We start from the raw sequence: 13,919 nt of genomic DNA on the forward strand, positions 1-13,919 counted from the left end.
CTAACACTTGCCACTTCTGGTCTAAAGATTTTTCCATTTCACCAAGTCCAAATTCTACGCTGAAGTGCGGCGATGATCAAGGAAAATTCCAAGCCCGGCCGTTGTGGTGGCGCCGGGTCGATGGCAATACTGCAACTGTACGTACGCCCCCCCTAAATGACTTGTTGCCTGCCAACCATGAACCATCGGTGTCAATCAGGACCAATCTGGATTAATCATCCGTCTAAGTCCATTATCCTGCACATGATATACAGTTGCTGGATTAATTAGAAGACTGCTACTAGCTCACCGCGTCTTGCAGTTAAATGCTCAACGCCCAACCGCCCCCCTATTGTCAATCAGGAGAGGAGGAAGAAGCCGGCATTGAATGCCATCAACAGACAGACGTGATGCCATTGCATTGCATTGCATTGCCCGATTGATGGCGCGAGCAGGACGAGCGTGTCGCCACTCTATTGCAGTGGCAGTAGCAGTACGTGGGTCGATCGGTCGCCCATCATGATGCCATCCATTATGGCGGCTGCAAGCAACCACGCTCGCGCCAACTACCCGTGCCCGTCATGTTCCATCTCATCCAACAATATATACTGCGGGTGGGAGCGCTGCAGTGTGGCCGTAGGACACTCTGAAGCAATGAGTGGCCAGCTGAAGAAGACGACCAGGGGCGAGGAAGCCGCGCAGCAGAGAGCGTCGTCTTCGGAAGAACAGCAGCAGGAAAAGGTAATCAACGCCTCTTCTCTCCGTCTTAATTCCTTCCTGCTGGCCATGGCTGCGTGTCCGTTTTTCCGTTGGCTGTTTTCAGTCCAGTCCAGTTCATAAGCCGTGCCCTTTCCAGCCGCCACCGAAAGAATTTGCAGAGCTTCCTTTGCACGCTGAACGGTTAACGCTTAGATTTGTGGCACGAACTCGGAGCGCGAACACTGTAGACAATTCTCATATGTACTCTGTTTGTGGAACACACAATGGACACTGCAGATCCATGTTGATCTTCGAGTGAGCTCGAATTTGTCACTAAAACATCTAGTAGCAAAATTCCCCCAAGAAAAAACGACAACAACAACAAAGCCTTTAGTCCCAAACAAATTGGGTAGGCTAGAGCTGAAACCCATAAGATCTCGCGACCAACTCATGGTTCGGGCACGTGGATAGCAAAATCGTGCTCAATCACTTTTGAATAAAAATTAAGCTTCGGCCAAACATGGAATTAGTAACTACTAGTAACTTTTTCAAGAAGAGATTAACTGATACTCCCTCCGTTTCAAAATAGATGACCCAACTTTGTACTTCTTGATGATTTGCACGAACGTCCATGCAGATAAATGAGGTGCGGGGTCTCCTCGACAGTCTGACGGAGGAGATGCCGAGTTTTCTGTCGGACGCCACCATCCGGCGTTTCCTCCGGGCGAGGAGCTGGAGCACGGAGCAGGCAACCAAGTCTCTCAAGGAGACTGTCAAGTGGAGGCGTCAGTACAGGCCGGATGCAATTTCCTGGGTAAGCCAAAATTCTAGCCTTATGCATGGACTACTCTGCCTCTAAATATCTGCTTATAGCTTGCAATGACTTGTGTAAACAACTCATTTCTTCTCTGTTGCCAACAAATTTAATCGCAGGACGACATTCCAGAAACGGAGAACGAGGCCCGGAGGACACATGTGGCCGACTACCTTGACAAGAACGGAAGAAGTGTCCTCGTAGCAAACGTGCCAATGAAGGTAACTAATTATGCATGCATGGTCTAGTACAATATGATCAATCCATTAGCGGATATTGGTAGTAACTAGTAGGAGCCCAACACCGGCTCTAACTTGTACAGCAAACAGTCTAAAGTTTCAGCAAAGGAGCAGATAAAGCACCTGGTATATCTCCTGGAGTATCTCGCCACCAACTCAGCGGATGAACAAGACGACTTCGTCGTTTGGCTGACCGACTTCCGAGGCTGGTCCATATCGAGCACGTCACTGTCGATAGCCCGCGAATCCATGCACATAATCCAGAACTACTATCCAGGGGTGATAGCCGTGGCGATTCCTTTCGACCCTCCCAGGATGTTTGAATCTTTTTGGAAGGTATATGCAAGGATTCCAATCTAAAATTGTGGTCTTCCATGCACGCATCCAATGTTTTTTGCCGTCTTATGAGAGTGTGTTCCCTGTTTTATCAGTGAAAATCTCAACCTGATTTTATCTACTCTGCCCTTTGTTTGATTTGCAGATAGCCAAGAACTTCGTGCAGCCAGACATGAAAGAGAAAGTGAAGTTTGTGTATGCAAACAAGCCGGAGAGCCTCAAGATAATGGCTGACATCTTTGACTTGGATACACTGGAGTCTTCGTTTGGAGGAAGAAGCACCGGTACGGCCTTCCACATCAACAAGTATGCAGAGAGAATGAGAAGAGCCGACAAGATGAGAGGAGCATCAAAAGATTCAAATGGCCACAACCACAACTGATCTCCCTGACCAATAGTTCTAGAAAAATATCTCCCTGGCCAATGGCCCTGACTAAATACAAGTTGCTTGTGAGCCGTACATGAGCTTAGCTAAAGCACACGAACAGGGTAAAGATCTACTTATACACTAAAACATGAAGGCGCACGTTTGAATATTTGCGGAAGTCTAGAAATATTTGCGGAAGTCTAGAAAGTAAAAGCACCTGAGAGTTTTGAAATGGATGAAGCTAAAAAAGCCTTGATATATGGGCATGTAATTTCCTTTTTAGTTCAAAATTCTTGGTTCACCAAACGAACAGGATTTACATAAATTAGCACACGCATATCCGGGAAAACTAATTAAGATGTTTAATACTATCATGATTTGAAATAGCACACAAACATTAGAGTAAATAACGCTCAGCATCACATGGTATGGCAGAGAAGATGTCACACTTGTGTGAAACACATTTTTTTTCTGCGCGAGGATTGCGTGAAACTCTTAAACTCAAATATCCCACCAGATGACATGGATCTGTCAAGGACAAGCAATCACAACACGAGATTCATATTGGTTAATGAGTTTCACCGATATGGCTACATCTCCAGAGCATGATTACGAGCGCTCCTTCCATATACTAAATTAGCATAGTACATTCGATGACAAGCCCACCGAGGCCATCAAACAATATCTCTTCAACCATCCGTCATGGTCAATCCAGCCACGGCAGCCCGGACCGTTCCTCTCATGATCCTTGGCTAGCCTTGTCCTTAATTCTAGACTTTGAGGATATGGGCTGCCTACGTTTCCTCCCCCCCCCCCCCCCCCCCCACCCCCAGAAAATCTATCAAAAGGTGATATCGACGGAACCTGTGAACGACGCGAGTTCGTTAGATGCATGGGGAAGAGGGCTCATAGTACCCCCCCCCCCCCCACCCTTCTTGTCTTGATCAAGCCTTTTCTTTGCTTCGGTAGTTAATCACCTATAATTCAAGGGAGGCTGGCCCAACTTATGTCTGGTCTATATATATATATGAAAAAAATTCAATCAATTATTCGAAATTAGTTATTTTTTAAAAAAAAATGAGGTATCAAAACTCTAAAATTTATATGAAACAAATTAGCGTGTGTTGCAGAAAAGAAACAAAAAAATAAAGAAAACCGATAAAAATCATAGAATTAAACAGAGAAAACAGAAGAAAAAAAAAGGAAAACCATAGTAAACCCGAAGAAAACCGATGCATAGCGCTGAAAAACTTACAAAAGACCACCACAAAAAATAAATTCTAAGGCGACAGCTACATTATTGGGCTAGCCGTGTCGCATCGGGCGAGAAATAGAAGCAGAATGAAGGCACTTGCTCGCCTCCAGCACTCTTTTGCGGACCGCCCACTAGGATTGTATTTCTTTTGACTTTCCAGCGATAGTGTTTGTTATTTGCCAGTTTTATTTGTATCTTTCAATTCGGAATTTGTTCTCAATTTTACGATTTTTCCTAAACATTGCCCGTTTCAATTTTATTCTAAAAAAATTATGAACTCTTATGAAAAATATATTCATGGATTCCAAATTTATTCATGAATTCAAACAATATTCTGGAATTTGAAAAAAAAGTGGTCGTGGATCTAAAAGGTGTTGATGAATTCAAAAAATGTCATGAATTAAGAAAAGTTTAATGTATTTGAAATAATATTCTAAAATTCCAAAAAATGTTCATGAAGTACAACATGTGAATTAATTTTGAAAAATCTTCAACAATCTAAATCATGTTTATGGATCTATGAAAATATTCGCGAATTTAAAAAAATCGTAAATTGAAAACAGCTTTTGAAATCTTTATAAATTTGATAAAGTGTTAGAAATTTTAAAAATGTTCCAAATTTGAAAAAAAAACATGATTCTAAAAATATTCACTAATTTGAAAACTTTTCACGGATTCAAAAGATGTTCACAAAATTGAAAATAGTTTTACAAAATCAAGAAAGTTCAGTAATTCTAAAGATGTGTTAAAAATGTCCGCGAATTTATTGTTTACAAATTGATTTTTTCACGATTTTGAATAAAAGGTTACAAATTTGAAAAAAAACTAAAAAGTTAAAATAAGAAAAAACGAAAATGGAAAAAAAATGGAAAACTTGTAGAGAAAGAGAGAAAAGAAGGAAAAAAGCTGGAAGTTTCCAAAAACCGGATGGAAGCTTCTAAAACCGGTGCAAACCCACCAGTTGTTTTCCTTTCTCTGCATAGCTGGGTCTCGGCCCACGTCGACCACTCGTGGAAGATTGCACAATATGTATCACAACGGGCGATACGTACCTGGCGCACCACTTTGGCATTTTGGGCCTCGCAATGAGAATTGAACTGCTTGGCATGATTTGCAATCAATGTGATGTAATATTCTGATGTGTTTATTGCAGTGTGATGATTTGTCGTTTTATAACCATATTGTATGTGAATTTTCTTTGGTTTTTCTTGATTCTTTGCTGCATTTACAGATGCACATGCTCTCCGATCTACTCCCTCCGTGTTTTTGGAACGGAGGGAGTATTAGTTTATTTACTAGCCATGTTTAGATGAATGATTTGCGAGAGGGTAGTGGTGTTTATTAGTTGGGTTTGATCTCTTTGAGAGAGTATGTTTAGTGAAAGAAAGAATAAAAAATCACTGTTACAGCAAAATCACCAAGGTAAAAGGTTAGTTGTCTCGGTACGAGCTAGAGATAAAGTGAATATATTATCAACATTATGTCACTTTGTAAGTCAGCGGGCGTTTGAGGGATTGAAGTTGCCAAGCCCGGTTGTAGATGCTCTTACGGATAATCGGTGCATTGCTTTATTATGTCCAAACATTTGACACGCTCTAAAAAGAATTTTGACACACACTTCGTGGGAATTTCGAAGGAAATCAGCTCATTTCCTTGCACGAAAAAAAGAAGCTAGCTGCTCCCGGCCAGCGCAAGGAAGTTGGCCGCGAACGCCTCCATCAGGTGCCGGCGAAGCGCCACGGACACCTGCACGGCGCCGGCCTGCTTCGCACCGAGCAGCGTCACCAGCTCCGCCGCGAACATGGAGACGAGCTCGACGCGGCTCGGGGCGCCCCACCCGAAGTCCGTCTCGTACGCCATGAACCGGTGCGACGACGCCACCGAGGTCAGCCGCTCCCTGGGCACGCCGCGGACGACATCCAGCACGCGCTCCATCCCCTCCAGCGGGTCCGAGGTCCGCTCCAGGTCCTCGCGGACGCGCTCCCGGATGGCCGCCGCCGCGCGCGCCACCCCGCCCTCGCCGCGCAGCTCGCCCACGTTGGCCCGAGCGAAGCACGGCCGGATGCAGTTCCCGAAGTAGCCCTCGCCGGGCGCCGGGCGCAGCCGGCGCCGGCAGTCCGCGGCGACCATGAAGTGGGTGTCGTCCGCGTGGTCCATGGACTTGGCGCGGACGATGGACGCCCACACGAGGGACGAGATGGTGACGTAGGTGCTCGCAGGCGGCAGGCTCTGGCCGCTTTGCGGAACGCACTGCTGCTTCAGGGACCGGATCTGGTCGGCGGTGAGCACGAAGGTCCTTCGGATCTGCGGCGCCGTGTCCACCGTGGAAGATGTGCTCGGTGGCGACCTCAGCTGCGCCAGCCATTAAACTAAATTGTTCGTTCGTGCGTGCGAATTGAATGAACTGGGACGAGGAACTAAATCAATAGTCGGAGTGTGATTTGGTTACCAACCAGAGGCAGCGCCGGCGCGAAGAAGCGCAAGAAAGTTCGGGACAGCTCCGCGGCGATGGGGTGCTGCAGGATCGGAGACCGGTCAAACGTGGGCGGCGGCACGAGCCCCACTAGCGCGGCGGCGCCCGCCCGCGACGCCGTCGACCACGCCCGCATGAACTGCCACACGGCCTGGCCGTCGGCGACCGCGTGCAGGATGGTCACCCCTACCGCCACGGCGCCGTGGCCCGCCGCCGGCCTGGTGACCTGCACGGCGAGAACGCGAGCGGGCAGCTGCGCCACGTCCAGGTCCGGGACAAGCTGCGAGAACGCCTCGGTGTCGTGCTCCTCCTCGCGGGCCAGGCGGCGCATGTCGTCGGCGCCGCCCATGTACTCGGCCTCCACGAACCTGACACCGGAGGAGACCGCGGCCGGGGAGCAGTCGACGACGACGGCGCCGGAGGAGGGGCGGAAGGCCAGCTCGCCGGCGAGCGGAAGAAGACGGCGAGGGTGTCGGCGAGGGAGGACCTTAGGGCGCTGACGACGGACGGGAACGGCGGGAGGCCGGGGCCGTCGAAGAAGAAGAGCCTCTGGATCGGTATCTTGGCGACCTGCGCGATGTCGAAGAAGGCGAGCTCGAGGTCGCCGGCGGCAGCGGCACGGGCAGGGTGGACACGGGTGACATTGACAAGTCGCACGCGGGAGCTCATGGCGAAATAACAATCAACAAAAAGGTTAGCGAGGGAGTGTAAGTGCGCTGCTCCTATGCCATATGAATTGGTTTTGTTGGCCTGAATCTTCCGGCCATTGGTTTGGTGGTTGGTGTGTGACAGACACTCCTCCACTGACTACGACCGTCCTGCAGTATAAGAATATTATGCTGCAGCAGTATGATCCGTCTCAAAAAAACATTTCGTAGGGCTAAAAAAAGATCTGGTTTGCTGTTAGAAAGACTTTCACATTCGAAGATACTACATCCCATTAAGATCGTCTACTATAAGACCTTGAAGCGTATGGCATCCAAGTAATTAAGAGTTCACAGTCAAACGGCAACATAGCTCTAGGATGTACTTACAGTGGTCTGGATTCAGGCGCTAGTGACCAAGTTTGTTCACCTTCAGAGATGAAAAGTTTGTTCAGGTAGTACATTTTCACCCAGATAAAAGATCAAGTTGCACATCCGAATACATCCCATTAAGAATTTTAGAACATTCATAAGATCTGAAGCATGCAACATCATACTGTACTAATTAAAAGTTCACGACTAGATGGTACTCCCTCCGTTCGGAATTACTTGTCTTGGAAATGGATGTATCTAGAACTAAAATACGTCTAGATACATCCATTTCTGCGACAAGTAATTCCGAACGGACGGAGTACATACCATAGCACTAGGATAAGGATAACCAGAACCAGGCTGGTTGATCAACATACTACTAACTAATAACTTAAGTTGCACGATAACATATCAATAAAGATGGGCAGCGCCCAGGCTGGGTTGGTTGATCGCACAGCTTCAGCAGAATCTGCACACTCCTCTGAACATAAAGCTTGAGTAAAGCAAACCCTGGATTTATCACACAGCTTCAGGAGGGAAAAACCATGCCGGGCGCCACTGGCCAGCATCATGTGCCGGTGCTGCCGTCTGAGACATCAATGGCGTGATCCTCTCATTTCGCATGTTGTACACACCACAGTCGCGAAATGGGCTCGAAAAATACTTTGGATGGGGATAGTCACAAATGAAGTAGATGCAGTCTTCTTCAGATCCGCTGCATTCTTTAGCAGGCATAGACTTGGAGCCATGCTGGCCAATAAAGAGAGCATGGCCACCCAACTCACTGATCCTTCTCCATCGGCACGGGTTGGAGTGCAAGTCTGCCTCAAGGACAACAAACCCACCAGTCTGCATATTTTCAAACACATCATCCCTAGAGATAGGTCCTACGCGACGAATAAATCGTTTAAGCATCAACAGTCTACCACCACATTCAACTAGATATAACCTGTATGTACACACTTCCTCTCTGGGAATGCATTCTGGTCCTCCACGACAATCACCCAAAGACTCAATTACGCATTTGATCTTTGGCATACTACCAAGGTTGTTGCAAAACTTAAGGGTGAACAGCTTGCCAAAGACAGACACCGCGTACAACTTTCCATCAAAGAACGCAACATCAAATAGGTGCTGCAATGGCTTCCTATTGCCCTGTACCAAGTAAGGGGCAATCGGTGGCTGGCTAATGCAAAGTGTACCATTGCCACCATCCTTGATCAATGCCGCAATGAGGGAATCAGGTGATATGTCCAGGGGCGAGGGTGTGACCAACTTGTACAAAAGTTGCTTATGATCAGATTCATAATGCGCCTCATGCCGCCAAACTGTGACCAGATCAGGAAGCTCAAACGTGGTCTTGGAGAAAGGGTTCATCAACGTGCATGTGTCATCACTGCCCATGAGGAATAACCAGTTGTCGATGGAGCCACAGCAACTAGCACCATCTGGTATAGGCATGCGGTGAACCTCGCCTCCTGGGATGCTGAAGAAGGTACCATCAGGAAGGGTGAGCCACGGGAATGGGACGGGAAGCTGTTGCAGCAGACCATTAGAGCGCCATGGGTGACAGACTGCTCTCAGATGAACACGGTCAGCTAGCGAAGGGAGGCGCTTGAGGACAAGGCCCAGGAGTTCCGGCGGAAGATCTGACCAAGGTCCGTACCGCGCAGCCTCCATCATGCAAAGTCTACAGGAGAAGAAATAGGATTCATAGTTAAACAGAGTAAAAGCTGCAACTAGAGATGCTTATTGTACAATTTAAGACCAAAGGCCATCAGCTCAATTTTATAAAAAAAGGCTGAAGTTCAGAGCATAATGAAAATATGTAGATGCGGCAGAAACCATCAATCCATCAGACAGAAAGGAAGTAGTAAAGCTAAATTCACCGCACCACCTAACTGGCACTATATAATATATAGGAATGCTTCTTGCAATTGGTGACAACAGCTGCAGAAAGTAGTAGCCGCAACTAAGCTTAAACAGTACGCAGAGCATGTCAACTTAACTTATTCTCAAAAATAGTTTCCTCGAGCCTTATGAATACATGTTGTGGCAATGGTACAATTTGAATTAAAACCACGACGAGTAATTTGGAACGGAGGGAGTATAAGTCTTTTTAGAGATTTCAATATGGACTACATACGGAGCAAAATGAGTGAATCTACACTCTAAAATACGCATGTGGTCCATATTGAAATCTCTTAAAAGACATATATTTAGGAACGGAGGGAGTAGTAGAAAAGAAAGAACTTTTATTTGCCTTCCTCTGGCAAGAGACACCAACAGGAGCAGAGTATGACGAGCTGTATAAGAAATGCGTTCTTGCAATGGCCCAGCATCAGTGACCACACATACCATTTTCATTTCTGTTTAGATGAAGAGGGCAGACGGAAAATTACTGGACATTTATTGTTTGTTGCTTGTATACCAGATCAAAATTAACTCCATTGCCAAGCTCACATGAACTAAAGGAAAACAGATTTCTATGAGGCAAAGTAGCAATTTTGTGCCATCTGCTTCCTGTAAAACATGTTGAAACGGTGATAAAGTCTGCATCAGAACCAAGTACACATCCCTAACCATTTGTACCAGGCGTGCTAGATAGATCTACTAAAAGGAACACATTTTGGCCAGGTAAAGTAGCAATCCGCAAACATTTCAGGCAAAAACTGCACTACCAAGCACAGATGATAGATAGATCTACTGAAAGAAAGGAACAATGTTGGTCAGGCAGAGCCTCGACCGATCTGCCCAACAAGCTACAGTGCTAAAACTCCTAGGTTGAGGATGCGCAGATGGAGGAGCTCACCGCGGACGAGTCTTCAGCACCTTGTGCGAGAGGGGGAGAGGAGGAGGAGGACCGGGGACGGAGTCGGGCGCCGGAGTGGGGTGGCAGCTGGATTGGGAATCTCCGGGAGGCTCACATCAGCGAGGAGCTAGGGTTTGCAACCTAGCCGTGGGTGGGGAATGGGAAGGGGAAGAGGAGATCGAGAAGGATCTTGGATGCTTCAGTGCGTGCCAACTGTTATGTACTCCTAGCAAATCTTTTTTCTTTTGAACATAGTACAATCCAAAGTCGCTTAAATACACGAGCATACACTTACCTCTATAAACGCACTTATACACACTCTATCACTATGAGCATCTTCGAGACCGAGCCGGCATATAATCTTGGGATTTTACAAAGTCACCATAAACGCCACGGTGTCGGTGGGAACATATGCTCCTATTGACGAACATCACCGGAAGTCTGAAATAAATCTAGAAAAATGCAAGGTCAACATCAATGTCTTTTTAACCATCCAACCACATATTGATTCGTCATTCATTATTCTATTTTTCTCACTTTTTTGAGAAATTCATCATGTCAACTTAACTTATTCTCAAAAATAGTTTCCTCGAGCCTTATGAATACATGTTGTGGACGCTTGAACAACACACATCACACTTGTGCACGCACCTTATTAGGCGTCTATTAAGTTATATAACCTATATGCACGAGACATCTCTTGAGAAACTTTTAAAATCATCTGACTCTGTAAACGCCGGATATATCGTCATCCTTGTGGCTCATAGACGTGTGAGGTGCTTGTAAGGTGAAAATTGTATGCTGGGTGGGCACCGCCACAACCAACCATCGAGCCACAACCCACAGGCTCATCCTTGATTCTTAAATATAGCGAAGTAACTAGTAATTGAGGAGTACTTTTTTTAAAGATTACTTTCACCCTTCTCATGTTGCGACAAGTGGCATGCTGCATGTGCGCACTTGTCGCAATCTATGAATTTTTTCTTTTTTCTTAGATCCGTTTATTCAAAACATTTTATCTCTTAAACAGTGCGTCCAAATCTCAAACCCTTTTTCATCTTTGGATTCTTCACGTTGAGATCTTTAAAATTAGATTCCATGTTGATAGGTTTTGATGAACTTATTTTTCAGAACAAAAAACTAGACGAAAAACCAAAACAGGAGCATGTTTTTTTCCTTTCCGAAAGCCGTTTGCGAGAGGCACGACCATGCCTCTCATGTAAGCGAATCCGTGTCTCTCGCTGAAGGAAAAATGGAAACGCGTTTTTCTGTTTTCGAGACTCGCTAAACAAAATCGTGCCTTTCACGGAAGCTAAACCGTGCCTCTCGTAAAAAAAAGGAAAACACATTTTTTTCGTTTCCGAGTGGCACGGCCCTGTCTCTCATGGAAGGAAAACCGTGCCTCTCACAAAAAAAAGAAAACAAGTTTTTTTTTCATTTTCTAGAGGCACGGACGTGCCTCTCGCTGAAGGAAAAAAAAGAGAAAACACTTTTTTTTCTGATTTCGAGAGGCACAACCCTACCTCTAGGAAGCAAAACCTTGCCTCTCATGGAAGGAAAAAAGAAAAGAAAACATGTTTTTCTTTCGTTTTCAACAGGCACAACCATGCCTCTCGCAAAGCAAACAAATCCGCGTTTTTCATGCAAAAAAGTTTTTTTTTTCAATTTTTTTAAAGCTAAAAAGACGGTGAAAAGCTGAAAAAATCATATAAAAAGCCAAAAACACGTGCGGAAAAAATAAGAAAAGGGAGCGCCCAGAGCGTGACACATGGCGGCAGCTGAGAGCGCGAGCCCACGCCGAATGACCCTTGGGGAGGCTCCAGAAGGAGCGCTCCTCGACTAGTTTGGTGTGCTTGGGCGCACGCCCTCAATTATTTTTAAAGTTTTTAAAGTATAAAAAGTGTCTTGGTGCATCAACATTTCGAATCGCCCCATCCAATCTAGATTCTATCTCTCTCTAACATCTTTTGGTTCATTTCCCAAAAATCCATCGAGTACCAGTGTGATCCTATTTGGCGTTGGGTGTTTGCTCGGGCGTTAAAATCGAAAACACGAATTAAATTCATGAAATTCGAGTGGCACAGTCCATGATGCAACCCAGCGCAAGGATTACCACGTTAGGCCCAAAGCCCAATAACTTCCACATGCCCCTATCGCCCGCCCATGCGTGGCTAAACCCTATTCAACACGCATTCATTGCGTTAAGAAGGCGGGCAAACATACAGCGGCATGAGCAATTGTGCCGCCTTTTCCATTTTTTTCTGACTATTTTTTCCTACTATTCAGTTTTCATCTTGTTTCAGGAATGTATATTCAATTTTCTGTCTGTTTTTGTTCATTTTATTCTTTTGTTTTTTTTCAAATTCTTATTTTTTTCTTCCATTTTCATTATCCTTATATAGAAACTTTATGTTTTTTTCACTAAAACATGAACAAGACCTGAACAATAGTAAAATTACACATATGTTTATTCAATATAAATGATTTTTTGAAAAAAAATAGAACAACTTTTATAATAAAACATGAAAAATTCTTAAATTACGTAAAATTTATTTAATTTGTGAATACTACTTAAATTACGTGAACATTGTTTTGAAAGAACAACCACTTTTTATTTCCATGGACATTTTCTTGAAATATGCGGGAAAAATCAATTACATTAAAAGTTGAGGAGTAACTAATTTATTTTTAAATAAATAAATAGTTAAACTTGGTTTACAATATGTTTAAGAATGTATTTCAAAAAAGTATTTTCTATAAGAAAATGAGGAAATATGGGGGAGGGGGCTGTGAGGTCATCTAATAAAGGATGCATGTGCTACCTCAAGCAGTTGCCTCAGCGAGAAGCAAATAGAAGCACTTGCATACGTGCTTGCACAATTATGTCGCCCAGTCCCCAATCCCGCTTCCTCATATCGGAGCAACCCCTCCTCTTCCGCTCTCCTGACTTCTCCTAGATTTGGTCCCTCCACTAGTAAAAAACAGGGCTTTGGTTCGGGCCTGGCCAGCCCATTAGTTTCGGTTCTTAACGAACCGGGACCCATGGGGCATTAGACCCGGTTCGTGAGCCCAGGGGGTCGGCATTGGTCCCGTGGGCATTGGTCCCGGTTCGTCTGGATCTATTTGTTCCAATTCTAGGCACGAACCAGGACCAATGGGCCGCGCTCCTGGCCCACAGCCATTGGTACCGGTTCGTGCCTAGAACCGGTACAGAAGAGGGGTTTAGTTCCGGTTCCTGCCACGAATCGGGACAAATAAGTTGCCTATATATACCCCATCGCCGCAGCAGAGCACTCCACAGTGCTCTGTTTTTTGTTGGCCGGCGAGGGGGAGGGCATTGGGTGCTCTAGCTCACCTCCTATGCACATGAGGTGTTCGATGAAATGCCCGGCCACACTAGTTAAGCTTTCTCCTCTCGAAGCTCGACCCCGGAGCTCCATTTTTCCCGAGATTTGTCTAGGTTTAGCGGTCCGTCACGCCCCGTCCTCGTTTTCACCGCCGTCGATCGCCCGCGCCGATCTCGTCGCCGGCACCACCGTGGTGAGCCTCTTGTTCTTATCTTCTTTATGATTTTCTTACTTTAGATAGATACTTGTCTGATTTTCTTACTTTAGATAGACATTTTTCTGATTTTCTAACTTTTGACACACATAATTATATATAATGCACGCAGATGAACCGACAATGGATGTACGGTGACAGACACACCTCCGAGTACATTAAGGGCGTGCATGATTTTCTCGAAGCGGCTGAGGCAAACAAGCAGAATGGTTTTATGTGTTGTCCATGCCCTAAATGTGGGAATACGATGTCTTACTCTGACCGGAAAATCCTTCACAGCCACCTGCTTTACAAGGGTTTCATGCCACACTATCACTACTGGAATCAGCTAATTTGCCATCTGCCAGCTCTTTGCCGTCTGCTAGCTG

At 45.6% G+C, this 13,919-nt stretch overlaps 1 protein-coding gene and 1 pseudogene across 1 annotated transcript; one reads left to right on the forward strand and one right to left on the reverse strand.

Moving 5' to 3' along the window:
- The first annotated feature begins 468 nt into the window (after positions 1 to 468).
- Positions 469 to 2,744, forward strand: LOC123167812 (phosphatidylinositol transfer protein 3). The gene is made up of 5 exons (XM_044585673.1): positions 469 to 720; positions 1,316 to 1,492; positions 1,612 to 1,713; positions 1,822 to 2,067; positions 2,213 to 2,744. Exons 1-5 carry the CDS (start codon positions 499 to 501, stop codon positions 2,447 to 2,449), a joined length of 984 nt encoding a protein of 327 aa, XP_044441608.1. The 5' UTR covers positions 469 to 498; the 3' UTR covers positions 2,450 to 2,744.
- Positions 2,745 to 5,224: 2,480 nt separating this feature from the next.
- LOC123167899 (anthocyanin 5-aromatic acyltransferase-like) lies at positions 5,225 to 9,963 on the reverse strand (annotated as a pseudogene).
- Between the last annotated feature and the right edge of the window lie 3,956 nt (positions 9,964 to 13,919).

This window comes from Triticum aestivum, chromosome 7D (genome assembly GCF_018294505.1).
Source record: "Triticum aestivum cultivar Chinese Spring chromosome 7D, IWGSC CS RefSeq v2.1, whole genome shotgun sequence".
Lineage (NCBI taxonomy): Eukaryota > Viridiplantae > Streptophyta > Magnoliopsida > Poales > Poaceae > Triticum > Triticum aestivum.

Coding starts and splice junctions, on each gene's coding strand:
- LOC123167812 (XM_044585673.1), top strand. CDS start 499: ATGATGCCATCCATTATGGCGGCTGCAAGCAACCACGCTCGCGCCAAC. Junction 721..1,315: donor AAGAACAGCAGCAGGAAAAG/GTAATCAACGCC, acceptor ACGTCCATGCAG/ATAAATGAGGTGCGGGGTCT. Junction 2,068..2,212: donor TGTTTGAATCTTTTTGGAAG/GTATATGCAAGG, acceptor TTTGATTTGCAG/ATAGCCAAGAACTTCGTGCA.